The 24626-nt window shown below is 43.3% G+C and overlaps 2 protein-coding genes across 25 annotated transcripts in view; both read left to right on the top strand.

The window, feature by feature from the left end:
* The window catches only part of AFDN (afadin, adherens junction formation factor), a 134738-nt gene extending 132196 nt beyond the window's left edge, over positions 1–2542 (top strand). For all 21 annotated transcript variants that reach the window (XM_064445582.1, XM_064445592.1, XM_064445603.1 and 18 more), the window contains one exon: positions 361–2542. In XM_064445582.1, the coding sequence (XP_064301652.1) occupies positions 361–505 (145 nt within the window). In that variant the 3' untranslated portion in view covers positions 506–2542. The remainder of the gene's footprint in view (positions 1–360) is intronic.
* Positions 2543–7326: 4784 nt separating this feature from the next.
* Positions 7327–24626, top strand: part of KIF25 (kinesin family member 25) — a 42727-nt gene continuing 25427 nt past the window's right edge. For 2 of the 4 annotated variants that reach the window (XM_064445613.1, XM_064445614.1), the window contains exons 1-7: positions 7327–7440; positions 7939–8004; positions 11635–11751; positions 14159–14297; positions 18911–19014; positions 20260–20348; positions 21972–22014. In XM_064445613.1, coding sequence (XP_064301683.1) covers positions 7366–7440; positions 7939–8004; positions 11635–11751; positions 14159–14297; positions 18911–19014; positions 20260–20348; positions 21972–22014 — 633 coding nt within the window. In that variant the 5' untranslated portion in view covers positions 7327–7365. Of the gene's footprint in view, positions 7441–7574; positions 7729–7938; positions 8005–10446; positions 10551–11634; positions 11752–14158; positions 14298–18910; positions 19015–20259; positions 20349–21971; positions 22015–24626 lie in introns of those variants that run through there. The other 2 variants (XM_064445616.1, XM_064445617.1) reach the window with 2 other exon arrangements.

Raw genomic sequence — 24626 nt, forward strand, 5'->3', positions numbered from 1 at the left:
TTCCAGTGCTGTTTCCTAGACACGTCCGCCACGGAGAGGTTTGCGGATTTAGCTGTAACAGCAATGCTGTGCTAACATAGCCAGGGCCTCGGTTTGCACCTGCGCTGCGCTTTGAGAGTCGGCAAGCAGGTTCGTTCACGTGCCGGAGACGGCTCGCAAGCCATTAACTTGTCGAACTGAGCACGGCGTCAGAACTAAGGGGGTGTGCAGGGAACACAAACCTTGCAGAACACTAAATGGAGAAACTTTTGCTGTAGTCCAAAAAAGCTACCAGTCGGTACGTGCCCCTAAGAAGCACTATGTTTAAGGATCGTAGATAAGAATTATAACAAAGACTTGGGTTTTTTTCTCCCTTTACAGTCAAGATGCAGATTTACCTGGAGCACCAGAAAACTTGACGTTCAGGGAACGCCAACGACTTTTCTCACAGGGTCAGGATGTATCGAACAAAGTAAAAGCTTCTCGGAAATTAATGGAACTGGAAAATGAGCTGAACACAAAATAAGCTTAAAGCACCTTATCAGATGTAACTGAAGATCTCTGAATTGAGGGATAGAGATGGGGGGCACGCTACTAATGAACGGAACATGAATGTTTTCTGAAAGGAGTGACTTTGATTCCTCTGTATCCAAGACTGTTAATTAAGATTTAGAGAAGTTGCAGTAGCAAGAAAACTGATTACTTTGCCAGGAGCTTGTGGTTTATACAATGAAAGCACTGTAAAATTTTAAAGATATGAATCACGTGAAGGTAACTTTTTTTCTTCTTTCTTTCTTTCTGTTCTGGGGGTTAAGTTCATGTGCACCAGACCAAGTAGCACTTGTCAAAGATAAGTTCTGTTTCCTGGTGTTTTACAGACACACTTTTTTTTTTAGCTGCTGAGCAGAGAGAGTAAGAATAGCTTGAACTGCCTAAACTAAGCTGTGCACTAGAAATTAGTATTTTAGGTTGTTTGAGAAGCAGCCAGTATCTGGGTCACCTTAAATAAGACTTCATACGTGAGTCTGACGTCTCGTATGGCGTTCAGACAGTGATCGGCATGTCGATACAGATCTTACCGTTCGTACTGGGATAACACACATTCTGTAGGTAGAACCTTGGAATAAAAACATTTCTAGTCCTTTGTGTTTTTTGGGTCTAAAATGGTTGCGTAAGAATTTATCTGTAGTTATGGAAAAATCTGTCTGTTGATGCATCCCCGCTACATGTGCTTCAGACTTTCAAAAATGTGAAGGTAAAGCCTTTGGATAATTGTTTTATTAAAAATTACATAAGCAATAGATAGCAGGCTACGCTGGCGGCCCTTCCTCAGTTAGGACCAAAAGGTCAGTGACCTGTTAAAGGCGGGGAGTGATGATTCCGGTTCCGAGGGAGCGGAACAGATACGTATGTTTTTTGAGGAAGGTAGGTGAGAAGTTACGAGGCAATTAGGCAAGGAGCAGTAGTGATAAGTCTGCTGTTACCAGTTCGGCAATAGCTTTCTGGTTTTTGTCCTGCGGAGAAGTGGCCTGGCGTGTTGGTGTGAAGCCTCAAAGAGAGCGCTGCTGGCTGGGAGCGGGCGCGTTGGTAACGGGCCTGGGCGCTGGCAGGGAACCACCTCTGCTGCCGCTGAGGAGGCAGTGCTAGCGAGCTGCTCTCTGCTCTGGCTGGCTTCGCTGGCAGCCTCTTACTCTCATACTGAAAATCTTTGTGGCAGTTCAAGCTATTTTTTTTAATCACATTGCAATAGCCTTATTTAATTTTAAATTGTTAATCTTCTTCCTCCCACTGTTTCTTCAGCTATGCGTATGTGGCTGATGCTGTTGGGAATAAGGACCTCATCAGAGTTTTTCCTCATTGTGTGATGTTAAGACGATATATATTGTGATTCCAAACAAATTTTCTATTTGACAAAGCCCTTTACTGGCTTTAGATGATTTTTTTTTTTTCCTGTATCATATTGTTCTCTTATAAATATATATTTAGGGAATTGTGCACACTTCCAAATACAAAGGGGTAGACTTTCACTGCCTTAGGAAAGAAATCACTTTTAATAAGAGTTGTATGATAAATAAATGCAAGTTAATGAAAATTGGAGTGTAAATATTTTTTACGTATTTCAGGTTTCTTATTTGAAAGTGTGCTTTTACCGTTTCACCTGTTAAATATGAAGTAGAAGATTAAACTGGTTCAAAGTGTTAATGAAGGATCTGCATGCTTGCTATGTCTGTTAATCAGGAAAAGCAAGCCTCTCCCAATTCATCTTGAGAACACTAGCAGCCTTACAGTGACAAATTTTTCTTAAGGAAAGAAAACCTTATGCTGTGGCTGAATTCCTGTTGCTGCTAGAATCTGAAAAAGGCTTAGCAAAAAAATACCTTATAACCTTCAGTCGAGTGGATTTGGCCGCTATTGGGCATTCGGGTCAAGTGTGAATATGTGTAAAAGTGCTTTTCATATTTGTCTGTGCATTATTATGAAAAACATCAAAACTGCTGTAGTTTCCCATTTCTACTGTATTTCACTTGCAACCTATTTTTAATAAAGTTTGTATTGTATTTAACTTTGTATTAAATGTTTTTGTTACTTGATTCTGCATTTGTAACGGCGGCATCATGCACCAGCGGGGCTCCTGTCAGTCTGTTTTGCCTTACCTGTCCTTTTAAAATACATTTACAAGCAAAGTCAGTGTATCTCTTAGTGAATAGGCGAAAACCTCAAATTCATTTTGCATGGAGAATCAACAAAGGAAGCCAATTCTCATTGATCAGAGAGGAGAATTCCGTGGCCTACTGTTGTTCAGTGTCTGTAGCAGTGCCTTGAAAGAAGTGGTTTTTACAGCTTAACCAGGAACTTGCGGAGCAGTAGATATCGGTGGGGTCGATGACACAGGCGGGCCGTACTCTATTTTGTATCCTCCTCGGGTGCAAAGTTGTACTTCTAACAGCGAAGAGGAACCTCGAATGGAGCTTCTTTCGGAAAAGCAAACAGCATTACAACCAGAGGCTCCAACGGGATTGCTGTGGTTGAAAAGCGATCGGATCTCTTTATTTTGAACATGATGACTTTTTGTCAAATCTCTGAAAAAAATCAGAATTTGGCTGCCCTGGAAGTGTGGAGAGGTGGACTGAAACTCAGTGGGCAGTTTTGAAGGAAGGCAGGGTGAAAGGCCTTTGGAATGGTGGCACCTCTCTTTCGTCGTTGGGTGGATGAGGTTCGATGACTTGCGCCTTGATGGGAGGCAGCGGTGCAGTTGTGCGCAGGGAGGGGAGCAGGTCCCGGCGGTAGCTGAGCCTCCACTGGAGCCACCCACGTCTCTTCCCAGGTGAGCTCCTCGATGGCTTGCGTTGTGGGGCCTGCGCTCTGGAATGCTCAGTCACTAATGAGGACAGTCTGGATTTTAGCATGGGGGGGTGGGGGTATGTAAGGGCAGGGAAGAAGCTAAAGGAACCACAGAAACGGTGGTTTCCTTGCACAGAACGGTGCAAGGAGATGACTGCCAGGACCTCAAGGCATGCCTGAGGGGAATTGGGGAATCTTTAACCCGTGTTTTGAGTCTGGAGCTTTTGACTGTGAGACTAGACTAAAGAAAAAGAGCTTTTAATGTTGAATGTAGAATGTGTAGTCCATAATAGATATCCTGTTCACTGAAATAAACTGTATACCTGATCATACAGATCGCTCTTTGTAGGTCAAGCGAGGAGTTCATAAGCAGCAGGACAAACAAGACACTTCTTCACCTCCTAATTCACTTAGATAACATGGAAATCCTAACAAAAACTGAAGGTAAAAAAATGAGTTTCACCAAGAATAGTCTTAGAACACACATACTAACTTGTGTATTTGATAATAAGAGTGGGAAAACCTTTGGCTCTTCCTCCTGTTTTGTCAAACGATAGTGGTGTCTCAAAGGGTCAGTTAGCAGCTGTCTGGCATGGAAGGCAAAGCCTCACCAATTAAAAATCTGGAGTCAGGGAGTCCTTTCCCAGCTGTAACAGCAGGTGAGCTCCTTAAGGAGATCAAAGGCAAAGCACCTGCTTGGAGAACCAACTTTTCTTAGTAACAATGTTTGGAACTGACCTACAGTTTAGCAAGTAGCTTGCTAAAAATGTGGAATGAAATATTTACGCTTCACTGAGCAATGTTTTAGGTCTCAAGTCACTGCTGAACGTGGCAAACGCGCTCCCATACGGGCCGTAGAAAGCCCGCAGGCACCCGCAGTGAACCCTGCGTGTTTGGCACAGGAGGGGTAGTGTCCCTCTCTCGTGGTGTTTTTCCCAAGTGCTTTTCTACCCATTTTGTTTCCAGCAACTGCATTTGGGAAGGCTGTAGCGGATGACTCGTATCGGAATGCTGAAGCTGGGACCTCATTAGTCTCGTTGGTTCCGCTCCTGGGGTTAATGTGAAATGCATCGGAAGGATTCCAGACAATGCTTGCGTAGTAGTGTCTTAAGATTTATAATCCTCCACAGTCTTTCACTGATGCTAAAATTAATAGAGTAAAATGTGGGTTTAGGCAATTTCATCATGTTCCTGGCCCTCTGGTTTCCCCCAAAGGACCTGTAATATGGCAGGGCTCTGCATTCACAGAGGCAAGATGGGATAAAGTTCATAGAAGTTTGGGGGGAAAAAAAACCCCGAGATTCTTCAAAGCAGAGAATTGGGTGTAGAAAGGCATGCTGGAACTCAGCCTTGCAGCATTTCCAGGAGATAGCTGGATTTTCTGCTTGTTTCTTGCCTCGATCGCACCAACAGACTGTTTTGCTCCCTGCCTGTCAAGCAACTTCTCCTAAGCTCTGGAAATAGAAGGAGGTCCCTGAAGAATTGCTGCTGCTCTGGTAGTCACAGCTCATATGTGGGGTTTGGTTTGGTTTGGTTTTGGATACAGATGGGACTGAGCTTTCAGTACTATCCAACTTTGAGGTGTGCATAGAGAAATGACTGAATAAGAGTAGTCCAGGGGTGCTCAGTTTTAGGTTATTAGTTTAGAGTGATAGTCTGTTAAATCTTCTCTGTTACAGCCCACAGAAACCAGATTCTTAATCTCATCCAGAGTGGGGAAACCCACAGTAGGGGCAAGATCAACCATTGGCACTTCAGAGATGGTCCTTCTGAGATGACATTATGTTGGAAAATAATGTTGTTCTGATTTGATTGCTGCTGCAGGCTAAGCATTGCATACACAAATCACAGCTTGGTGTCAAGAGTTGAGTCGAACCCTCCCAGGCTACTAAAACATTCTCACCAAAATAGCTGATGTTGATAAAATCCTGTCTCACTTATTTAGTGCCAACCTCTTTTTACACCCTCAGTATTGCCATACTTAGGAACTCTCTTTCTTTTTTTTTTTAGCATAAATCAATTTGTCAGTTTTCATTTTTCCACCAATGCAGAACTCGTCACAAGGACCAACTGCTGAGGGGCTTCCTGTCAGTTTGTTTTTTTTTAAAACTGAGGCTAGAGTTTATGGAAGGAGGTCTCAGTATCATGGAAGACAGTTGACAGCCCTGCACAGAGAGGTTTGCTTTGGTCTGAGAGAGATGGGCTGCATATGGATTCCCCTGTGAAGGGGCTGGTGCCAGACATGGAGAGATCGACAGCACGTTTGCCACGTTCAGCAGACAGTAACTTGAGACTGCTGTTTTGCAGGACTGGATTCCTCTGTAATTATGATGTTTGCTTCAGTTTCTCAAAAAAAACCCCAAACAAACAAAAAAACCCAAACCAACCACCTGTAGTGCAAAACCAATGTTATTTCCTACTTCCAATAAGCTGACATGTTTCTATCTGGCACTTTGAGATTTAGTAGCCAAATGGTATTCAGACTGCTTTCAAGATAGTGTAGATAATGTTAATCGTTCAGTGCAATGCAGTAGGGCATTAAGTAGCATTACTAATGTATGTCACACACTGGCCTTGGAAACCTTAGTATGAGACCCCCAGCCACAGCCCAAATGACTAGCTCCTGTGGCTGCCCTTAGGCTCCCACAGCAGCTGGCCCTGAGGGCTTTGTCCATCTCCTAAGACTAGCCCTAGGCACTGGCTTTGTTCACAAAGCTACTGAAGAGTTGAGGTTAGAAGGGACATCTGCCTATCATCTAGCCCAGGGTCAAAGCAAGGCCAGTGTTTGACTAAAAAAAAAAATTCCTTTTAGGTTTAGAGGGAGTTTCATGTGTGTCAGTTGTGCATATTGCCTCTTGTCCTGTCACTGGGTACCACGGCAGACAGTCTAGTTCTCTTGTCATCATATTGTCCTGTCAGGTGTCACTTGGGTCACACCAACCCCAGGCAACGCTGCAGGCCTGGGGCAGAGGGGCTGGGAAGTGCCCGGCAGAGAAGGCCCTGGGGGTGCTGGCTGACAGCCAGCTGGGCATGAGCCAGCAGTGCCCGGGTGGCCAAGGAGGCCACCAGCCCCCGGGCTTGTGTCAGCACTGGTGTGGCCAGCAGGAGCCGGGCAGGGATGGGGCCCCTGTGCTCGGCCCTGGGGAGGCCCCACCTCGAATGCTGGGCTCAGGTTTGGGCCCCTCGGGACAAGAAGGGCCTGGAGGGGCTGGAGCGTGTCCAGAGAAGGGCAGCGGGGCTGGGGCAGGGTCTGGAGCACAAGTGTGCTGGGGGGCGGCTGAGGGGGCTGGGGGGGTTTAGCCTGGAGAAGAGGGGGCTGAGGGGAGCCCTTCTCGCTCTCTGCAGCTGCCTGAGAGGGGCTGGAGTGAGGGGGGGGCTGGTCTCTGCTCCCAAGTCACCAGTGACAGGATGAGAGGAACCGGCCTCAAGCTGTGTCAGGGGAGGTTTAGGTTGGGTATGAGGGAAAATGTCTTTACTGCAAGAGTGGTCAGGCCCTGGCACAGGCTGCCCAGAGAGGTGGGGGAGTCACCATTCCTGTGGGGTATTTAAAAGATATGTAGACGCAGCACTTCAGGGCATGGTTTAGGAGACCTGGTGGTGTTGGGCTGATGGTTGGACTTGGTGATTCTGGAGGTCTTTTCCAACCTTTATGATTCCATATTGGTCAGATCCACCTCAGCCTTCCTCTCCCACGCTGAACAACACCCAGCACGCTCTGTGTAACAGATGTTCCCGTCCCTTAATCTTCTTTGTGGCCGTTTCAGCCTTAGGCCAGCCGCTCGGGGATAAGCCCCGCAGCCATGAGGGGAGCTCTGGGCTCCCTCCGCCTCCTCCTCCTCACCCTAACGGTCGCGGCTCGCCCAGCCAATGGGAGCGCTCGCTGATGGGAGGGGGGTAGAAGGCGGGGTTCCTGTCACCGTGGCAACCGGGTTGACGCCCCGGCTGTGTTTCTCATTGGCCGATTTAAATCCCTGAGAGGGTTGGGGAGGGGGGGGCAGAGGGAGGCCCTGGCCTGCCTCGGGCGGGAGAGGGAGCGGGAGGACGATGCGGCCGCGGAACCGGCTCGACCTGGGCTCCGTGCGGGAGCAGCGCCTCCGGCAGCTGGAGCAGCGGCTGCGAGTGAGCCCCGAGCCCCGGCGGCGGGAGGGATGGGCAGGGCTGTGGGGAGGGAGCCGGCCCGCCGCGGCCCGCGGGGGGGGCGGGGCCTATGGGAGGGCGTGGTCTGTCAGGGGCGGGGCCTCGGCCCGCGCGCCCCTCTCCTTCCCCCCCTTTCTCTGGTAAAAGCGTGTTTTTCCCGCTCCTCCAGCGACCCGGAACGCGGCAGGAGGTGGTTTTGTAAAGCAAAAGCAGTTGACCTTTTGTACAGGTGTATTTCCACATAAGCAGGCAAAGTGGCAGAAAGGATAGGTAACCGTGGAATATTCAGAGTTTGCCCTCATTTTTAGGTGCTGGGAGGCAAGAAGTGTGCTGAGGAGACGGGGGGTGGGTAGGCCCTTGATTCTGGAAGGTAGGGATAACAGAGGAATGTAATAAAACTGTGATTAACAAAATAACGTTCATCAGGTTCGTAATTGTTTCATATCTGCTGTTGTGGCTTTGGGTGGGTTTTTCCCCTAGGCCAAAGAAGAAAGAATAGTTGTCCTGGAGACCGAAAATGCTGCTCTTCATCTGAAACTTGCAGAGGTAACTATTGTTTGCTTTTCCAAAAAGAATTATTATGAAAATAGAAGAAAAAGACACTGAAACTTGCCTTCCTGCTTTTCAAGTTTTGCACTCTTTACTTGTTGGGGAAATCTAGGGAGGGATTAAGGCTCAGCGTTTAGTTCCTTTTTTGACCAGCAGTAACGACGGGCTGATCCAGTAGCTGGAAGCTGACGTGCATTTAAATAATTGCTGTTGGTTTAAATCTACAGAAGTGAACTGAGGGAACAGTTCTGCCAGCGTTAAACGTGGATTATTGTTTTCTGCTTGCAGGGGAAATGTTTGCGCAAAAGACACGGGTAGATTTTGAAGGAATGCTTTTTAGGCATAATTAGGCTGATCCTTTAAAAGGGCCTATTCATAGAGGGCAAGGAACACGTTTTATTACGGAATGTCTTCGTAGCACCAGTGTTACACTCGCGTAGAATGAGACAAGGCGCTCTTGCAGAAGCCAGTCCCAGAGCACAGAGCAACAACTGGCTGCCCTCATTTCCTCATATCCTTCTACAGAAGGATATGCTGTTCCTAGACCACTATCAAAACAAGGAGCAGCCTGCGATAATGTTTGGGGCCTTCAAAGGTAGGATTTCAGAGGTGTACGGAATTCTGACTATTGACCTACACCGCTGGACCAGAGCCAGCTGTGAGTATTGGTTGTGGTAGAGACTATCGGCCCCGTTATGGCCAAGAGTTTCTAATCTGGGCTGAATCATTAAATGATTGGGTGAGCTCAGGAAGGCCGTTTGCCCTCCCTCTGGGTTTGTTAGCACCTGTGGATAAAGCCGGGTTTAGCATTTTTCAAAGCCTGACTGGAAGCAGATGGTACATCTGCAATGAGTTTTGCTAGGTATACAGAAGAATACTGTAACTGATTCTAGGAAAACCCTTCTATTATTTTTGTTCTGCTTTATAATATTTACCAAAAATCTTAAGTATTTCAGCTGGTTTTATTTTTACTCTCATAAACACAAGAAAGAAATTATTTCAGTCAGTGAGGTGCACCAGATATAGGAAGCAGTTATCTGAGTATTAGATAATGAAGCCTTGATTTCCAAATGCAGCGCTGTTTCAGTTTGCTGCAAAAAGTGCCGGAGGGCACGAGCACCTAGACACGTGAGGAGGTGACGGTGTTACCTCCGTCAGTTAGAAACAATGTCAAATAATTCGTGGAAATGCTTTGTAATTAACCTTGCACCGGTGTTTCTATTTAGGAGGTTATTTAAAGACTTTTGCTTCTCCTTGGTTAATTGTACCCAGCAATCTGAAAATATGAGCTAGACCGACATGAAATAGTTTTACCTTAGTTGACGAGTGTCTCTTAAAAAGAATGCTAATTTTAATTAGATTAATTCAAGGTTGAGCGATGTTGCACCGTATCTCCCGATATTTCACCAGCTATGCTAGTGAAAAAAGCTACTGCCCTCAGCTGTCAGTCACTGACTGTTCAGATCTGCTGGCAGAGCTGCCTGAATGATTGAGCTGTAACAAGTGCAGTCACAGTAACCAGGGTAACCAGCAGGCTCATTCTGAACTTGTGAAAGCTAATTGGATTTGTTTGGGCTGAAATGAGAGAGGGAGCTTTAGAGACAAACTTATGAGGATAGCCACAAATTGGGATTTGCAGTGCAAATGTCTGTCTATAGGTTGCATCAGTCTAATAAATACAGTGTCTCTTGCTCTAGACCTTCCCTTGCTTATATCCTTGAGACAATCATAAATGTCAGCACTGCCACTGTTGTATGCAGCCCGGTATATTATTATCCTAGCAGCATATTGTAAGGGTTGTCAGTGACCAAGTCAGATTCTTTCTCAGTAGACTTGATTTGCCTATTTGAAAATGCGTTTGTCCACCTGCACGCCCCTTGCTTTTGCTCGCAGCCCTTGAGGTCCCGATCCTGCTGCCTTCCATACCTATCCCAAGTCTGCCAGAATGGATCCGATTGCAGGACTGAGATTTCACTTTGGAGAACGCTATTAAGTAGTTCAGTTTCAGTTCTGTTTATAGACTATAGAAAGTTTTACGGTCGTTCTTTTTGCTTCTCATGCATGAGCACAAATTCACAAGGTCTGGCATACAAAAAATGTTGATGAATGCTAAAACTATTTCAGTGCAGAAAACCTCAAAACCAAGGCAGCCTTTGCAGTAAAGATAAACTTGATAGCGGAAGCGAAGAGAGGTTGACTGCAGTGAAGATAGAATTGGCCATTCTGCTTTTATTGCCCATGTTGAGAAAAATGGGGGATTCAGGGGGAACCTGTGCAGATGGTGGCAAACATATTTGATGTTTAAAGGAGGTTTTAAACAGCTTAAGCTTATTCAGCAACAAGGCTTGAGTACTGCAGTTGCTTATATCTACACTTAACTTTTCACGTGTGACCAGAGATGCTAATTCTGGTGCGCTACTTGTGTGCATTTTTGTCAAGCATGTTCGTAAATATTGAGTCTGAGTAACGTGAGTCTCGAAGATCCTCAGAGTAGAAGAACACGTGAACGCTGTATAGAATTGGAATGAAATCAAACCCGTTATGTGAGTAGATTTAGCTCTTTCATGTTTTTGTACTTTTCTATGCTCTGTTAATTTAAATAACAGGGATCTGCAGTAACAGAATTTATGGCCTGAATAAAGTAGGAAATAAGCCTGTGCTAGACACAAGTGCAGTCCAGAAATAAGGAAAGGGGCTGTTAGTACTGGTTAAGGAACGATAGATGTCAACAGGTTGCAGGGGGAACTAGGTGAAGACGTTGCTGCTCATTTCAAGCACCAGGACTGCCAGTAAATGACAAAAATGCAGTGTTGAATGTAACACAGCTTCTGTCATATTGCGGAGTTTCAGAAGTACTTTACAGAGATTTCTTTTTTGTGTTTTTGCTTGTAAATATTTGAAGTTGCGCTATTTCTATTTTCCTTTTAATCTCAATATCTCAAAAAAAAATTTGGCTGTAAAATTTGCTTTTGAATAATAGGTAATTTTCAATTATTAGAAAGCATTCTTCCCCACATCCTTTAAAAATTGGCGTGGCTGCTGTGACCTCGGAAGATGCAGCTTAGTGCTTTACTGGTACGGTTTTACACCGTTGCAGCTCTCCCGTATGTAACGGAGTCAGTGTCGGCAGGAAGCTAGAGCGATGAACACTGCACTGGGGGCTGTGTATTCCTGGCTCCTTCAGCGCTTTAGCAGCTAACATACGTGTATGTGTGTCCTCGTTCTGATCACGTCCTTTCAGAGAGCTTTCTGCATTAAATGGAGTTATCAGAAGACACAAACCAGCTATGTAACCAGCCCGTTTCACTAAGTGAAGGCACAGTTTTAACTGTTTTGATCCACTTCAATCCTACATAAGGGATTTCAGGTACTGCAAAAGCATTTTAGTATTCTGATGCTGAGGTTTACCACCCTAAGGAGGTAGAATACTGGGATGTTAGCCAGCTACCTCGTGGTGATCTGTCATATGACTCAGAAAAAGGTAAAAACAAAGAAATGATGAGTTTGCAAATGTTGCCTGTAATCAGACAGCTGAGTTACAAATGTTTACAGGGACAAGGGGGCAGAATGCAACAGAAAACATGAGTGCTTTGAAGTTATTGCTTTGGTTTTGGTTTTTTTAAACAGTATCAAGGGTTGGCTGGAAGAAGCACGGGCGAAGTCCTGCAGCTCTACTCTGCCCACAGCCAGCAGCAGAAATTGCAGAGGAGTTCTGTTGTATCCCAGCTGCACGCAGCAACAAAGGTAAAGACATTTAGTAATAATGTAGGCATAATCTATGCTCTAAACATTTACATGCTTATTAAACATAGTAACCCCCAAAAAAAGGTCAGATATTAACCTGATGCATGGCTTTATTTTATTCACAGCAGTGCATGCGGTGAGGTGTAGCAATGCCCGAGTTAGCTTCAAATTTATAGTGGTTTTGCTGCAATAGGCTGATGTGCTGCAGAGCTTGTGAAGTGGCTGCTCCTGAGCTCCAGGGTCTTATGTACAGGCTACTGTCAACATCCGAGCTAGATATTTTTGTAACCAAAACTTTGAAATCCCTAATTTGACCATCATATAGACATCCCCTATAAAAATGTAACTGTGATATACTTTAACCCGATAGGCAGATCCTTTAAAAAAACATTGGAGAGCTCCACTGACCCACGAAGAGCTCTGCTCTGGCGGCTCTCACAAGAGGGAGTAGTTTGCTGTTTGCTCACTCAGGCTGTCTTAATTTTGCATCAAAGAGCCTGGAACTGTTGTACCAGTACCAGTATCATACTATTCTCCTTTGCTGAAGTACTTATTCCTTAAGTTACTCCATAGAATAGTGAGTTTCTTTCAGGGACTCTAACAAATGGCAGCTTTTCTTGGGGCAGCACTGAATGTCTGCATAAAATGAATCACAGAATCCCAGGTGGGAAGGGACCTCAGGGACCATCTAGTCCAACCTTTCTGGGAAGAGCCCAGCCTAGACAAGACGGCCCAGCGCCCTGTCCAGCCGACTCCTGAAGGTGCCCAACGTGGCCGAGCCAACCCCTTCCCTGGGGAGATTATTCCAGTGGTGACTGTCCTCACTGTGAAAAATGTCCCCCTCGTGCCCAATCGGAATCTCCCCAAGAGCAACTTGTGTCCATCCCCCTTGTCCTCTCCATGGGACTCCTTGTGAAAAGGGAGTCTCCATCTGCTCTGTAGCTGCCCCTTAAGTACTGGTACATGGTGATGAGATCCCCTCTGAGCCTCCTTTTCTCAAGGCTGAACAAACCCAGCTCTCCCAGCCTAGCCTCGTATGGCAGCTTCCCAGTACTTGGGTCATCCTGGTGGCCCTTCTCTGGACCCCCTCCAGCCTACCCACATCTTTTTTTTACAGCGGGGACCAGAACTGCACACAGCACTCCAGGTGTGGCCTGACAAGCGCTGAGTAGAGCGGGATAATGGCTTCTTTATCTCTGCTGGCGATGCCCTTTTTGATGCAACCCAGCATCCTGTTGGCCTTCTTGGCCACGGCAGCCACTGTTTGCTCTTGTTGAGCTTCCTGCCCACCAGGACCCCCAGGTCCCTTCCCACAGAGCTGCTCTCCAGGCAGGTGGATCCCAGAATGGCTGAAAAGTAACTCAGGAAATAAATCTGATTCTTAACAAGAAGGATGTAGCTTAATTGTAACATGCTTGGACTAGATGGTTGTCCTAGGTCCCTTCCAACTGAACTATTCTGCTCTATTCTAACTACAGCGGTTCTGCTCTGTAATTTTTGCGGTGGTGTTTTACATTTTAGGTTAGCTAGAATGGCAGAACTGCTTGTGGTGTGATGCCAGTGGGCTGAGATGGGTTACCATCAGAGATCAATGAATGTTAAGAGAGCCAAGCTCTCCAAATAAGTAACGCTTTGTACCAGGCTGACTAATGAAACCTCACAGTGCTTCTGTGAGATAAGGTATTGTTACATTCATCTCACAGATGGCTTTACATGATTGTTCCAAGACTTAGATGCCAAGAAGTCTACTAGTCCTAAAATCAGGTCAATTTGTTTTTACTTCATTTGGACCTTTATGGGAATATAAGCTGCCCTCATAAACATTTAAAAGTCTCATCATCTGTTATACTGACTTATATCCATAATGCAAATATTTTTCTGAACAATAAAGTTTACTGATCTTTTCAAAATACATCTTTTCTCATAGGAAGGCATAGAACTGGCTTATTTAAGAAATGACTTAGAGCAAAGCTTAGCAAATACCTCCTGGTCAAAGTGTGGAAAATGAATGCAATAAAGGATATATGGATCAGAATTTTTCATTGCTAGTTCTGGATATGTCTTATAGGCAGACAGAGCACACACATGCTCACACACACTTATTTGATGAAATAAAGACGAGACTCTGTTACACCTGACCCTATATTACGGTCGAAGTATGTGCCATAAAATGGTAAGGGTCCATAAAGCCTTGCTGAAGTCTTTAGGAAAGGACAATGCTAAATATGTTGCAGGATCCTTCTCTAAACATGTTGAATGATACACTCCTGAAGACTTCCTTCGTCGAGTAGAGGGTTCTTTCTGGCTGTGATATGTCTCCATAATTAGTTGTGGTGTGGTTATAGTGATTCCTCCTTCACTGCTGTTTTTGTGTCTTTACAACATGTTTTTTCTTCTGGCTGAGAAGAGGCTTAAGCAAGACCTGAAGGGCCTCCGTTCGTTTGCTCTTGAGCTTTCAAAAGACTTGCAGCGTCAAAGCAAGACTTACCATTACCAAGTTTTGACAGCAGTCCAAGGGATACAGCTGCAAAATGAAGCAATGCAAAGTAAGACTCGCTGCACTTACATTTCAAACGTGTAACATCAGCGTCATTGTTAAACGTTAGTAACGTTGAAAGGTTGAGTTTGATTTTGGAGAAACGTGCCACTGGAATTGTAGCGCTTGTCTTTTGTTTGACAGTTGACCATCAGGGAGTTCTGAAGCGCTAGAAAGAGTACAAGTAACTCTGCAGAGGTTATGACCGATAACTTGGATTTAGCTTTTGTGTTGATTGCAGCTGCTTCTAGACTGCTGAGTTGGCTCAGCTGTAACGTTTTTAATCTGAAGTTCACAGGCTTCTTATCCTGACTGTTTTAGAATAGGTGAATAAAGAATGTGTTGCTTTAGCTGAAATTTGTCTGCTTTTGACTGTACCAGAAAAGGACTCAGGTGATTTCAGAGATTTCTGAAAATACTGTCTGAAATTAGGACAGACTGGATTTTTAATATTTCTGTGTATTTACAGAAAACACTTCCAAATCAAAACCAGTTCCACTTGCTGGACTGTAGATATTAACACCGTACAGACTACTGTGTCAGAATTCAGGTCCTTCCCTGTCCGCGTGTACACCTAACGCAGACCCTGCAGTACAGTGGCACTCTCTGCCCCTTGGCACGGATCTCCGCACCTGCGTGCGATATCCTTGGTTCTGGTGGAGCTCCTCCCAGGCCTGAGGAGCCGATGGCACATAGGGAGCTTAAACTGTTTGCGGCTTAGCAGCCTGATGAACTAACAACAAAACCACAAATGTATAATCAGAGTCCTTGGGTGATGCTCTGATATCCATGTGTTGCTGTTTAAAAGGTACCTTTTCCTCCTGTTTTACTTTTTGGTGGAAATATTTAATTTTGGGACCGTTTTTATTCTGATGGGGCTACTCATTTCAACAGCAACAAACAACATTCTCCGCGATGGGGGTTTGCAGAACTTCCCCTTGTGTGATATGCACTAAGTTACGATTAAAATCAATTTGATCATTGGATTATCTATGTAGACAAAATGCTTAATTAAGCTGTCTTTAAAATGGAAAAAACAAAAGTGGAAAATTAACCCTAAAGGTGAATGTTCCCCTTATTGAAGCAGGGGGCGAAATGAACAGATAGGAGGTTGGATTTGCACTTGAGCTGTTGTGGTGTAAATAAATAGTAAATGTTCCTTATGAAGCCTTGCAAATTCCTGTTGACTTCTCAACTGGCACTTCTTAGCACATTGTTCTATGATATAATAACCAGGAGAAGCTTCCTTGCCTGTAACAAAATAGTGTGTTGGTACTGAGGTGGATGACTTATGCTTTTAATTCAGTCATTCTTCAGTTCTCTGTCAAATCTTTTAGATGGAGGTTCTATTGTTACGGTTAAATATGGCAGTCAGAATTGCCATCCTTAAATTACATATAATCTTTTGTAAGCAGAAAGCCCAAAGTACGTATTCTGGAGACAATATATGTTATCAGTTTAATCCTAAAATAGAGGTTGAAAATGAGGGAGAGGATTATAGAAGACACATTCAAGTAGGTTAATTTCAAGGCTGAGGCTGACATGTGGCAAACTATAAAGCTTCCCTGTAATAACCGGGTAGTCCCTTGCTTAGAAATACTTACTCAAAGTCCAAAAACCTGGCTATTGCCATCTTTCCCACTGAAATTTAAACAGCAGTAATTTTTAAAAGAGAGAAGTGCCCATTATTCTTTTGTTATAGGCCTGTTTCCCTGCAAAACAAAGCCGCTATCATTTTAGCAAAAAATACCGGCCACCTGACTGCAGATGATGATGCTACTGAGGCAGACGCAGTAATTTGGCACATTTCTGGAAGGGTAGGAATTTCTAAAAATTTAAGATGATTTTTTAGATACTTCATTGCGCAGGTATTATCGGAGAGAGGTGGCGACGGTATCTGCGCACACAGGACTTTTTCAGAGAGGGGAAAGCGCTGTTCTCGCCGCTTGGCAAAGCGGCAGGTCCAGAGGAGCAAAATCCGCCCAAGCGAACGTGTGATAGAGGAGTTGCTACAGGTTACTGACATATTTTGGAAAGCTGCTGCAGCCCAGTGACTTAGGTATGCTTTGTGGTTCCAGGACACTTTCTGGGGTGGAGGAGAGGAAAAATGGGGCGAGGAGCTTATTTCCCACTTTGCCCATATGCTGGCACCTATGTGCTGTGCTCCTCTGGGAGAAAGCTGAGCTCTGCGCTGTGCCGATGACTGGTACTTGTGGAATGTGAACTACTGTCATCTTTTACCCTCAACTCAACAGCAGAGTCTCACCAGCGTAGCTGCCTTTGGAAAGCCTTTCCTTTGTAGTGTAGAGCAGGGGAGGAGGAGAGAGACCTTGGATCCAGCAACAGGAATACTGCAGCGGCCTGAAGAACACTGTTAGAGCCCAGCATATAAAAGGCAGCTGAATTCAAAAGAAGTTTTGGAATTAAGTCTATTACATCATAGCTGCTTATCCTAGAAGGCATGGTCAGCTTGACTTGCTTTTTAAACTGGAATCTAGTATGGAAAGAAACAGTAAAATCCCCAGAAACTATCAGGACAGCTCCACATCTGTATCTGTGCCAGGCCACACTGCTCCTGTTGTTCGTGCCCCTCCATGACATTTCCATTACGCTGGTATAACTGTTTGTGTGACCACACACAAAAACAGACCAAGGAGCTGATCCAGGACAGAAATTACACAGCAAGAAGGATTGCTTTTAGACCTCCACGTGACCATGAAAGCAGCGGTGCAAGCACAGCAGAAGGTCTGGTGCAGCACTGAATGGGAGGGAACGAAAAGCTCCTTAACCAGGACGGTCAGTTAAAGAAACATTACAATCCTGAATGTGTTTGCAAGCCATCGCTTTCCTACAACTGTTTGATTATCAGTGAAGATCCTAACTGTGCTCAGTGACGTTTAAGCAGAAAAATCAGCATACCCAGCTCCCAGAAAGTTTCTGTGTAGGTTGATGCGGTGGGCAAAGCACAAGGGAAAGGGATGTCTATAATGTCCGCAGGCGTGTAGTGACTACTTCTCTTGAATAATGACGAGTGGGTTATTAGTAGTTTAAAACAGATGCACCCAGTGGCTGCCCTTAGGTTATGGATGAAAATGTAAATTATGAGTAGTTAGCAGCTGATGCCAAGCAGAAAGCTATGAAAATGTTAAATAAGTGTTTATATATAACTCTATAGCTCCACTTCCAAAGAAATTAAAAGTTCAGAAATAATTTATGCATTAGGAAACTTGCTCTGCAAAGCTTCTGTTCAAGAAGTTTTTCTGTGCTGCACATAAAGCTTTACGGAAGATGGGCATTAAAACTGATGGTTCACTCTTACAAATACAAAATTATCGTCTGCTAAATGTAACAGCTTAACTCATTTCCTACAGACCGCAGTCTTTCTCCTGTCTGCTCAAAAGCCCTGGTGTCAAATCAGGGAGCCCCAAGGCTGAGTTCTGTTTTCACAGTCATCTTCACCATAGGAGGGCTAGTTAGAAAAAAAAATGTGAATAATTAGGGCTTAAGTTAACTGAATCTGTCCAGTAGGGTTCTCACAGTCATCATGAAGAGACCACTTAAATATTGAAACAAAGTAGTAATTTTTTTTTCCTTTCAAGACTGGAAGGATAGAAGAGTACCCTCGGCACCTATTGCTTAACTTTACTGCTTGTGCAATGCACTTTAAGAACAGAAACTTTCTGTGTACACAGTTTATAAATTAAGATACTTATTATGGCAATTGCTTAAATAATCAATGGATTCCAACCTTGTATTTTGCAAAACACTGTATGATTAGCGGACAGTGAGTGTAAGAGCCACTTTTGACAATTTATTGTAACATATTTGCATGTGATTCTCCAAGACGTACTAGTGTTACTCCACATACAGGATTCAAGAAAAGGGTTTTCCTTAGTGAAACTCCTGGACGTTGATTCCCCAGCTACTAATGTTGTTTCCCCTGCACGCATGCGCTTTGGAGGAGCATTATGAGCTGGAGGCAAATAGCGTGGGCATCGCAAAAATAAGAGCTGAGAAATCTCTAGTGTAGACAAACATCCCTTGAAGTCATCTGATTTTTAGTCCTCAGTTTTGTGAAGGAGTCTGCCTTGGGTTCAAGAGATCAATCTTTATTATGGGATCCTACCCATGAAGCAAGTGCACCCGTCTTAAAGGGGAACCTTATGGCTGTTTTACAGGATTAGTAGCACTGTAGCTGAGGCTGAGGCTAAACGATGGGTTAACTTCTTGTCAAGTTAGCAAATACAGCATGAGCCTTGCAAGTGACAGCCCCATCCAGAAGCAGGTTGGTTCAAGTTTCGGTTTGAGGCTTCATTGACAGATAACATTACTCTAACTAAAGTGACACATTTGAACTGCCTTTAAATGTCTTGGCGTTTCGGTTGTTTTTCAAGACTTCACATATATACCCATGGTAATTATCTGTGAATTCACCTAGCCACTTCATAGCAAGAATTATGATGGGATTTTGCAGAGATGTCTAATAAATCAGGAACTGACCCTCCTAATCTAAGTTTGGTAGACGTTAAAAAGGTTTATGCTCATATTTCATGAGGTGCAGCTGGAAAATTCATTTTGTAAAGCCACAGAATTTAGTTCTTTGAAACAGCCTTCTTCTTTAAGTGTTTCAGATAAAAGCTTTTGATCTTGAGCAGTCCCTACAAGAGGTGACAGAGCAATATGAGAAAGAAAAGCAAAAGAGGAGAGCTCTACATAACAGCTTAGTTGTAAGTATCTTTAATGACAGAAGGTTTTCTTATTTTGTTGTAATTATGCCCGTCATTTCCTCACCAATAGAACTAACGAATATACTTTTTATGGATATATCACTTCCCCCAGCTGTCTATAGGCAATGCATTTCTTTGCTGAGGCACATTTGTCTTACAATAAGCCCCGGCACATTCTTTTTACACAAGCATCTTCCAAACGTGCTCCTGGAGCCTATTGCATTAAGGAGCATCATCCATTTTGGACAGTGAACAAAACTTGAGCTTCTTCATCCTCTTCTCTAAATTTGCAGCTTCTGAATTGTTTTAGAATTCTTAAAATTATTAACTTGAAATTGCAAAGTGGTGGTCTTTTATTTTTCCAAATACATCTTGCTCAGCCATTAGTGATGGTTCGGGATTAATGTTTTCCTTTTTCTACTTCAAGGTTACTCTCCCTGCCCACCCCTCCCAAACGGCTAGTGTTTGGTTGCCTGATTCAGGACCTGATTTTTAGAAACACAAGCCACCTTCAGACAAAATTCTTTTCAATTTTTTTCTACATGGGAAAATGAAGCTCTTTGTTAAAAAGAAGTTTGGAAGCTTACCTTCCGAACTCTGCCTTGTGTTACAGTTTACTGAAAGGATGTTCCCCCAGGCAATGGGGAGTTAATGCCAGTGGTCCCTAGCCGTCACAGGCAAGCTGTTTTCGCTAATACAAAGTGAGAAGAACTGATCACCAATAAAAAGGAAGGAAAACCACCAGGTTAGATAAGCTGAATTCTGAAATAGCCCACAGAGAGAAATCAATGACTGGCTTTTTTAGTCATCTATGAACACCCAGCGGAGAGGAAAAGGTACAAAATGTTTTATATTCCACATCTTCCTCAGGGCTGATGGAAGAGAAATGGAGTGTGTAATCTTGTCTGTTAATACAGGTGTCTGAAGAAGCTCGGGTAAAGAGGAAAGAACTGAAGAGGGGAAAATGGCTCAGATTGAAAGCCTTTTTTTTTTTTATTGCCATATAGACTGGAGGGGGCTCCACCTTTCCAGAGCTCCAAAGAGCTCCCACTTCCTCAAGTACTTTCTCCTAACTTCTCAGGGCAAACAAATGTTACTGATACTATTTTTCTCTCCACAGAGTCTAAGGCTGTGACGTTGTCAACACCCGCTTTCTTAAACACATTCATGTCTGCTTCACAAATTCCAGTGTGTTTGTCCTCTGTGGTAGTTTGCGTTAAATACATCTTCATATTCTAACCCTAGGAACTGAGAGGAAATATCAGAGTCCACTGCAGGATCCGACCACTACTACCTTTCGATATTGCTGCTGGACATTCGATGTCACAAGATAGGTAATTTCTTTTGGCTGTGTTAGATCTTGGCTGACTCATAATTAATATACAGAGAAAACAAGTTATATGCACGTGAGAACAACTGTGTTCTTGGTTTTTCTGTTTTTATGTGTGTGGGGAGATGATGATGGTATCATAAAAACTAATTGCTCTTTCCGTTCCTTTCCCCCGCTAGAATGGCTTTAGCAAATCTCATCCCCTTGTCTAGAAGTATTTCCACCTGAATGGCAAACCACAGCTGTGCTGCCAGGCCAGGATTATCCCAGGCTTGGCAGAAGGAACACAGCTGCAATCAGTTTAGAGTAAATTCACTATCCAATACAAATTCTGGGATACAGTAATGTAAGAACTGTCAGAAGTCGTGGGTAGAGAAACACACTTGGCATTACAGTTGTTCTGTAATGCTGTAGAAGGGATTTGCTGTGAGCCCAAACGCTGGTAATTCTATTTTGGTATAATTTGGCTCCGCACCCCTGATTTATAACACACTGACTGTAACTGAAGTGTCAAAACATTCCAAGATCCAAAAGGAAAAGAGGGATTAGATGCAAGTATGTGCTGTAACAAGCTGAATTCTCCATAGATGACTAACATGAAAGAAGGTAGGGATTGAAACATACACAAAGAAAGAAAGAAGGGGAAAACTAGGTGGGTGGCTAGAAAGCAGTAACATTATCATTTGCCCTATCGGTAAATAACTGATTTGGGGTTTTATTTTGCTTTTGCTGGCTGGTAATTCTGAAAGAGTACATTCAGTGTTTTAAAGTTTATTAATTTTTGGCAAACGTTTAAAAAAAATACAGAATTGTTTTAATTAAAACAACTTCAAAAGTAGCAGACAAGAAATTTCAAGGAGCCTGAAGGAGAAACTTGCATTAACCTGTGCTTGATATGCCTGGGAAGGAACCCGCTCCCTGCTTTTGTCGCTGTATGGAACAGCGCAATCAGGGGCGAGCTGCAGTGCGAACCAGGATGGACAAACCGGCCTTAAGACTAACTTTTCTTAATGTATTGAAAAGTCACTTAAATAAAACTGAATTGTAAAACTAAGGGCTACTTCTCAAAACACGTACGTGTATGAATTTACACACCTCAGCAATCCCAGTCACTTTTTGGACTAGTAATGGATGCAAGACCAGGGACACATACCTAAAACCAGGGTGTTTTTCCCTTTAATGTTTTAAACTGGAAGCCTCTTGTTACAAGCTCACATTTCAATCTCAGAATAATAGAACAGTTTGCTTATAAATTAGTCTTAATTGGGTTTGTTCTAAATTTATTTTCCTAAACAGATTATTTTGCTTGATTGCACTTTAATTTGGTTTTTATTCACAATTAACTGGGGCGTAGTACGTACTAACACACAGTTAACACAATAACTACGTATTTTGGTACAATATGTGATCATTTATTTGCATTATTTGTTGTGCTGTGTATGTACAATACATAATTATTACAGCAATTACATATTATGGCACAATAATAATGGCAATTCTGAAAGGTGCTCTGCAGACAACGTGTAGTTCACAGACATTTCGGGTATGGACTTTCCTGAGCTAAATGGAACATTTATGGTTTGAAAGTACCTTTTCTTCCCGATTGACTTTGGTTTTTTTCTTACAGGCAAAGAAACTTTTCAGAAAGGGTGGCCTATGCAGCTGACGAGGTGAGTATTTGATGGTGAAATTCAAATGCACACACACAGATACTAGGAAGGAGAGACAAGAGGGAGCTGTGAACAATGGGTTTAAAAAACAAAAAAGAGGTATTTTCTTGTCAGTCAGTGCCCAGCTTTCATCACCCATGGGTGCGACAGCAAGTGGTTTGTGCTGTTTTCATCCTGACTCTTTGTAGTCGTAATAGCTCGGAGCTTCTGCTGGTGCAGTCATCCATGACCCGGAGGCTGCCTGTTTGCCGTAGTCAAACCGCTGCAGACTTCTGGTAGTCGGTCCTTTTGAGCCACTTGTATTTACTGAAACTACTCCTAAAATTATGGCAGGCTTTTTAAAATGTATTATTGCAACACAACTAATGCATGAGGAGAGAAACATGATATCCCATGAACCACAGCAGCCCAAGTGGTACCGCAGTCAAGCATGTTAAAGTGTCCTGGCTTAGGTCCATCAGAGGAAGGAGGATGAGCATTGAGGTTGCAAATCCAGATGGCATTCCAAAATTAACGGAGGCAATTACCAACATGTAAAATTTAAAAAGGCACACTAGTGTGAGCTAAGGCCAACGTATTAACTTGGGTTTTAATTTTCTTAGCCGCCATAGTTCTTAGCTGGCTCCTCGCTATATGGTGATTTGCCAAATTCTCTGCTGTAGTGTGGTGCTTAAAATATTGCTGAAGTGATAAATGTTATGCATTTAAATCTTCCAAATCATAGCTTCATTAGGCAGATCTCAATTGCATAAAGTAGATACTTTTAAACATATATATATATATATATATGGAATTAGGAAACTAATGGAGCACATGAAGAGTCATCTAAGAAAGAGTAAATATATCAGGAGCTAAAGAACAGGGACCTGTAATGGCAGAGGCAGTATTCTAGATGCCATGACCCATTTATTGTACTATAAAATGCCATTGACCTGTTAAATTTTATTGCATGAAGATGAAATTAGATAATATTTAGGTTTTGGATTATTTCATAGAGATAGCTGATACGTTACAGGGTCTGTTAGCAGGCAAAGCACTGTCTGCTTCCTCATGCCAATTTATGAGTTTTAGTTTTTATGAAACAGTGAGCTGGTAGCCTTCAATATGATAACCTGTTCTCATGTTTAAAAGTCCTTATGAAATATTCCAGGAAGATAAATGTATGCATGGACTGGATTGTAAAATGAAATTTGAAAGGTACAGACTTCCTGGGTTTGGAAAACACAACACTGACTTCAAGGGTTTTATTGGTTTGTCTTGACATTTATTTGGTAAAATGCTTTCTAGTTTCGATCAAACACCTTAAGGCTTTGTGGTAGTTTCTAAATATGATTTTTTTTTTAAGGAAAAAAAAAACAGTTTTGTTTAAAGTATCCAAGTTCGTGAGGGAGGATAAAAGTACAACCAACTTTTTACAAAAAGCAGTCAATTTATACCAAGGAAAGTAAAGGAAAACAAAGTTTATTGCCTGCTTGTTTTGCTTTTACCACCTGAAAGCGTTATGCTTGTGGCTAAGATAAATATGTGGTTTTCAGATAAAATTGTGGGGCTTGATTTGTTATTGAGCTTTTAGTTGCAACACATTCAAAGCTCCTACTTCTGGAAACAAGTGGACCATGTTTCAGACAAGTATTTATGATTTAAAGGAAGTTTTAGATCAAGGTGAAGGGAGACTGTGATAGAGGTGCTGAGATTATTAGGTTTGCTTTTCAGATCATGATTGTCTTTCTGGGTTTTTCCCTGAAAATACTTTATATGTGTAACAGAACCAGGCAGTTTTCTGCCGTGGTCACTTTAAAGCTAATGTGCATTAGAAAGCAGAGCTGCGCTTGCAAACCACAGTCCCAGCACAGTCCAGCCTGCATACTGGAAGCTGTGGTTGGGTCTTCTGGGTGAGCTTCAGCTTGACGTTGGTCCTGGATTGGGCTGGAGCTCTAGTAATATGCTGATCTGTCTCATCTATGCTACAACTTTGTCAGGTTATAACTAGAATAGGGAAAACATCTGTCTCGTAGTGAAAGACCACAAGAAAAATTGCAGTATAAAGTAGTTTTGCTTCTCTTCTGCCAGGAGCTGTGCTAAGACTTCCTTCAAACTGTCTGTAGATAGGCAGGGCTGACACTTGGACAGAACGGTCGTGTATCTTTCTGTGAGACTGCGATTACATGAATTCCATGTAGTCTTTGAGTGTTTTTTCTTTTGTTTTCTTAAAGATTCATGTCATCCTTCAAAAGACATATGTGATCTCTTCTATAACCTTGCTCACCTTGTCTATTCTAAGTCTAAATAGGGCTTAGAATTTTACTGGGTGTACAGGAGAGTATTTCATTTCAGTTTTTCTGCTACTTTAAGATGTTTGAAGTTCTTTTTTTTGCTTTCCGATGTATGCCCAGCTCCTCACGGTAACAGTAACGACTGCCTGAGCCTTTCTCCCGAAGCCTGTTGGGCAGTAATGGCGGGGAGTGAGTACACCCTACACAGCAAGTTGAACTGCTGCGCATAGATCAGGACACTGAGCAGTGCTGGTATTGTCCCGACCTGAGAAAACGAGTAGATGAGGTACTGAAGGCTCAGAATCTTCTTGGTGGTGACAGGACAAGGAGGAGCGGGCG

This window comes from Phalacrocorax carbo, chromosome 3 (genome assembly GCF_963921805.1).
Source record: "Phalacrocorax carbo chromosome 3, bPhaCar2.1, whole genome shotgun sequence".
Taxonomy (NCBI): domain Eukaryota; kingdom Metazoa; phylum Chordata; class Aves; order Suliformes; family Phalacrocoracidae; genus Phalacrocorax; species Phalacrocorax carbo.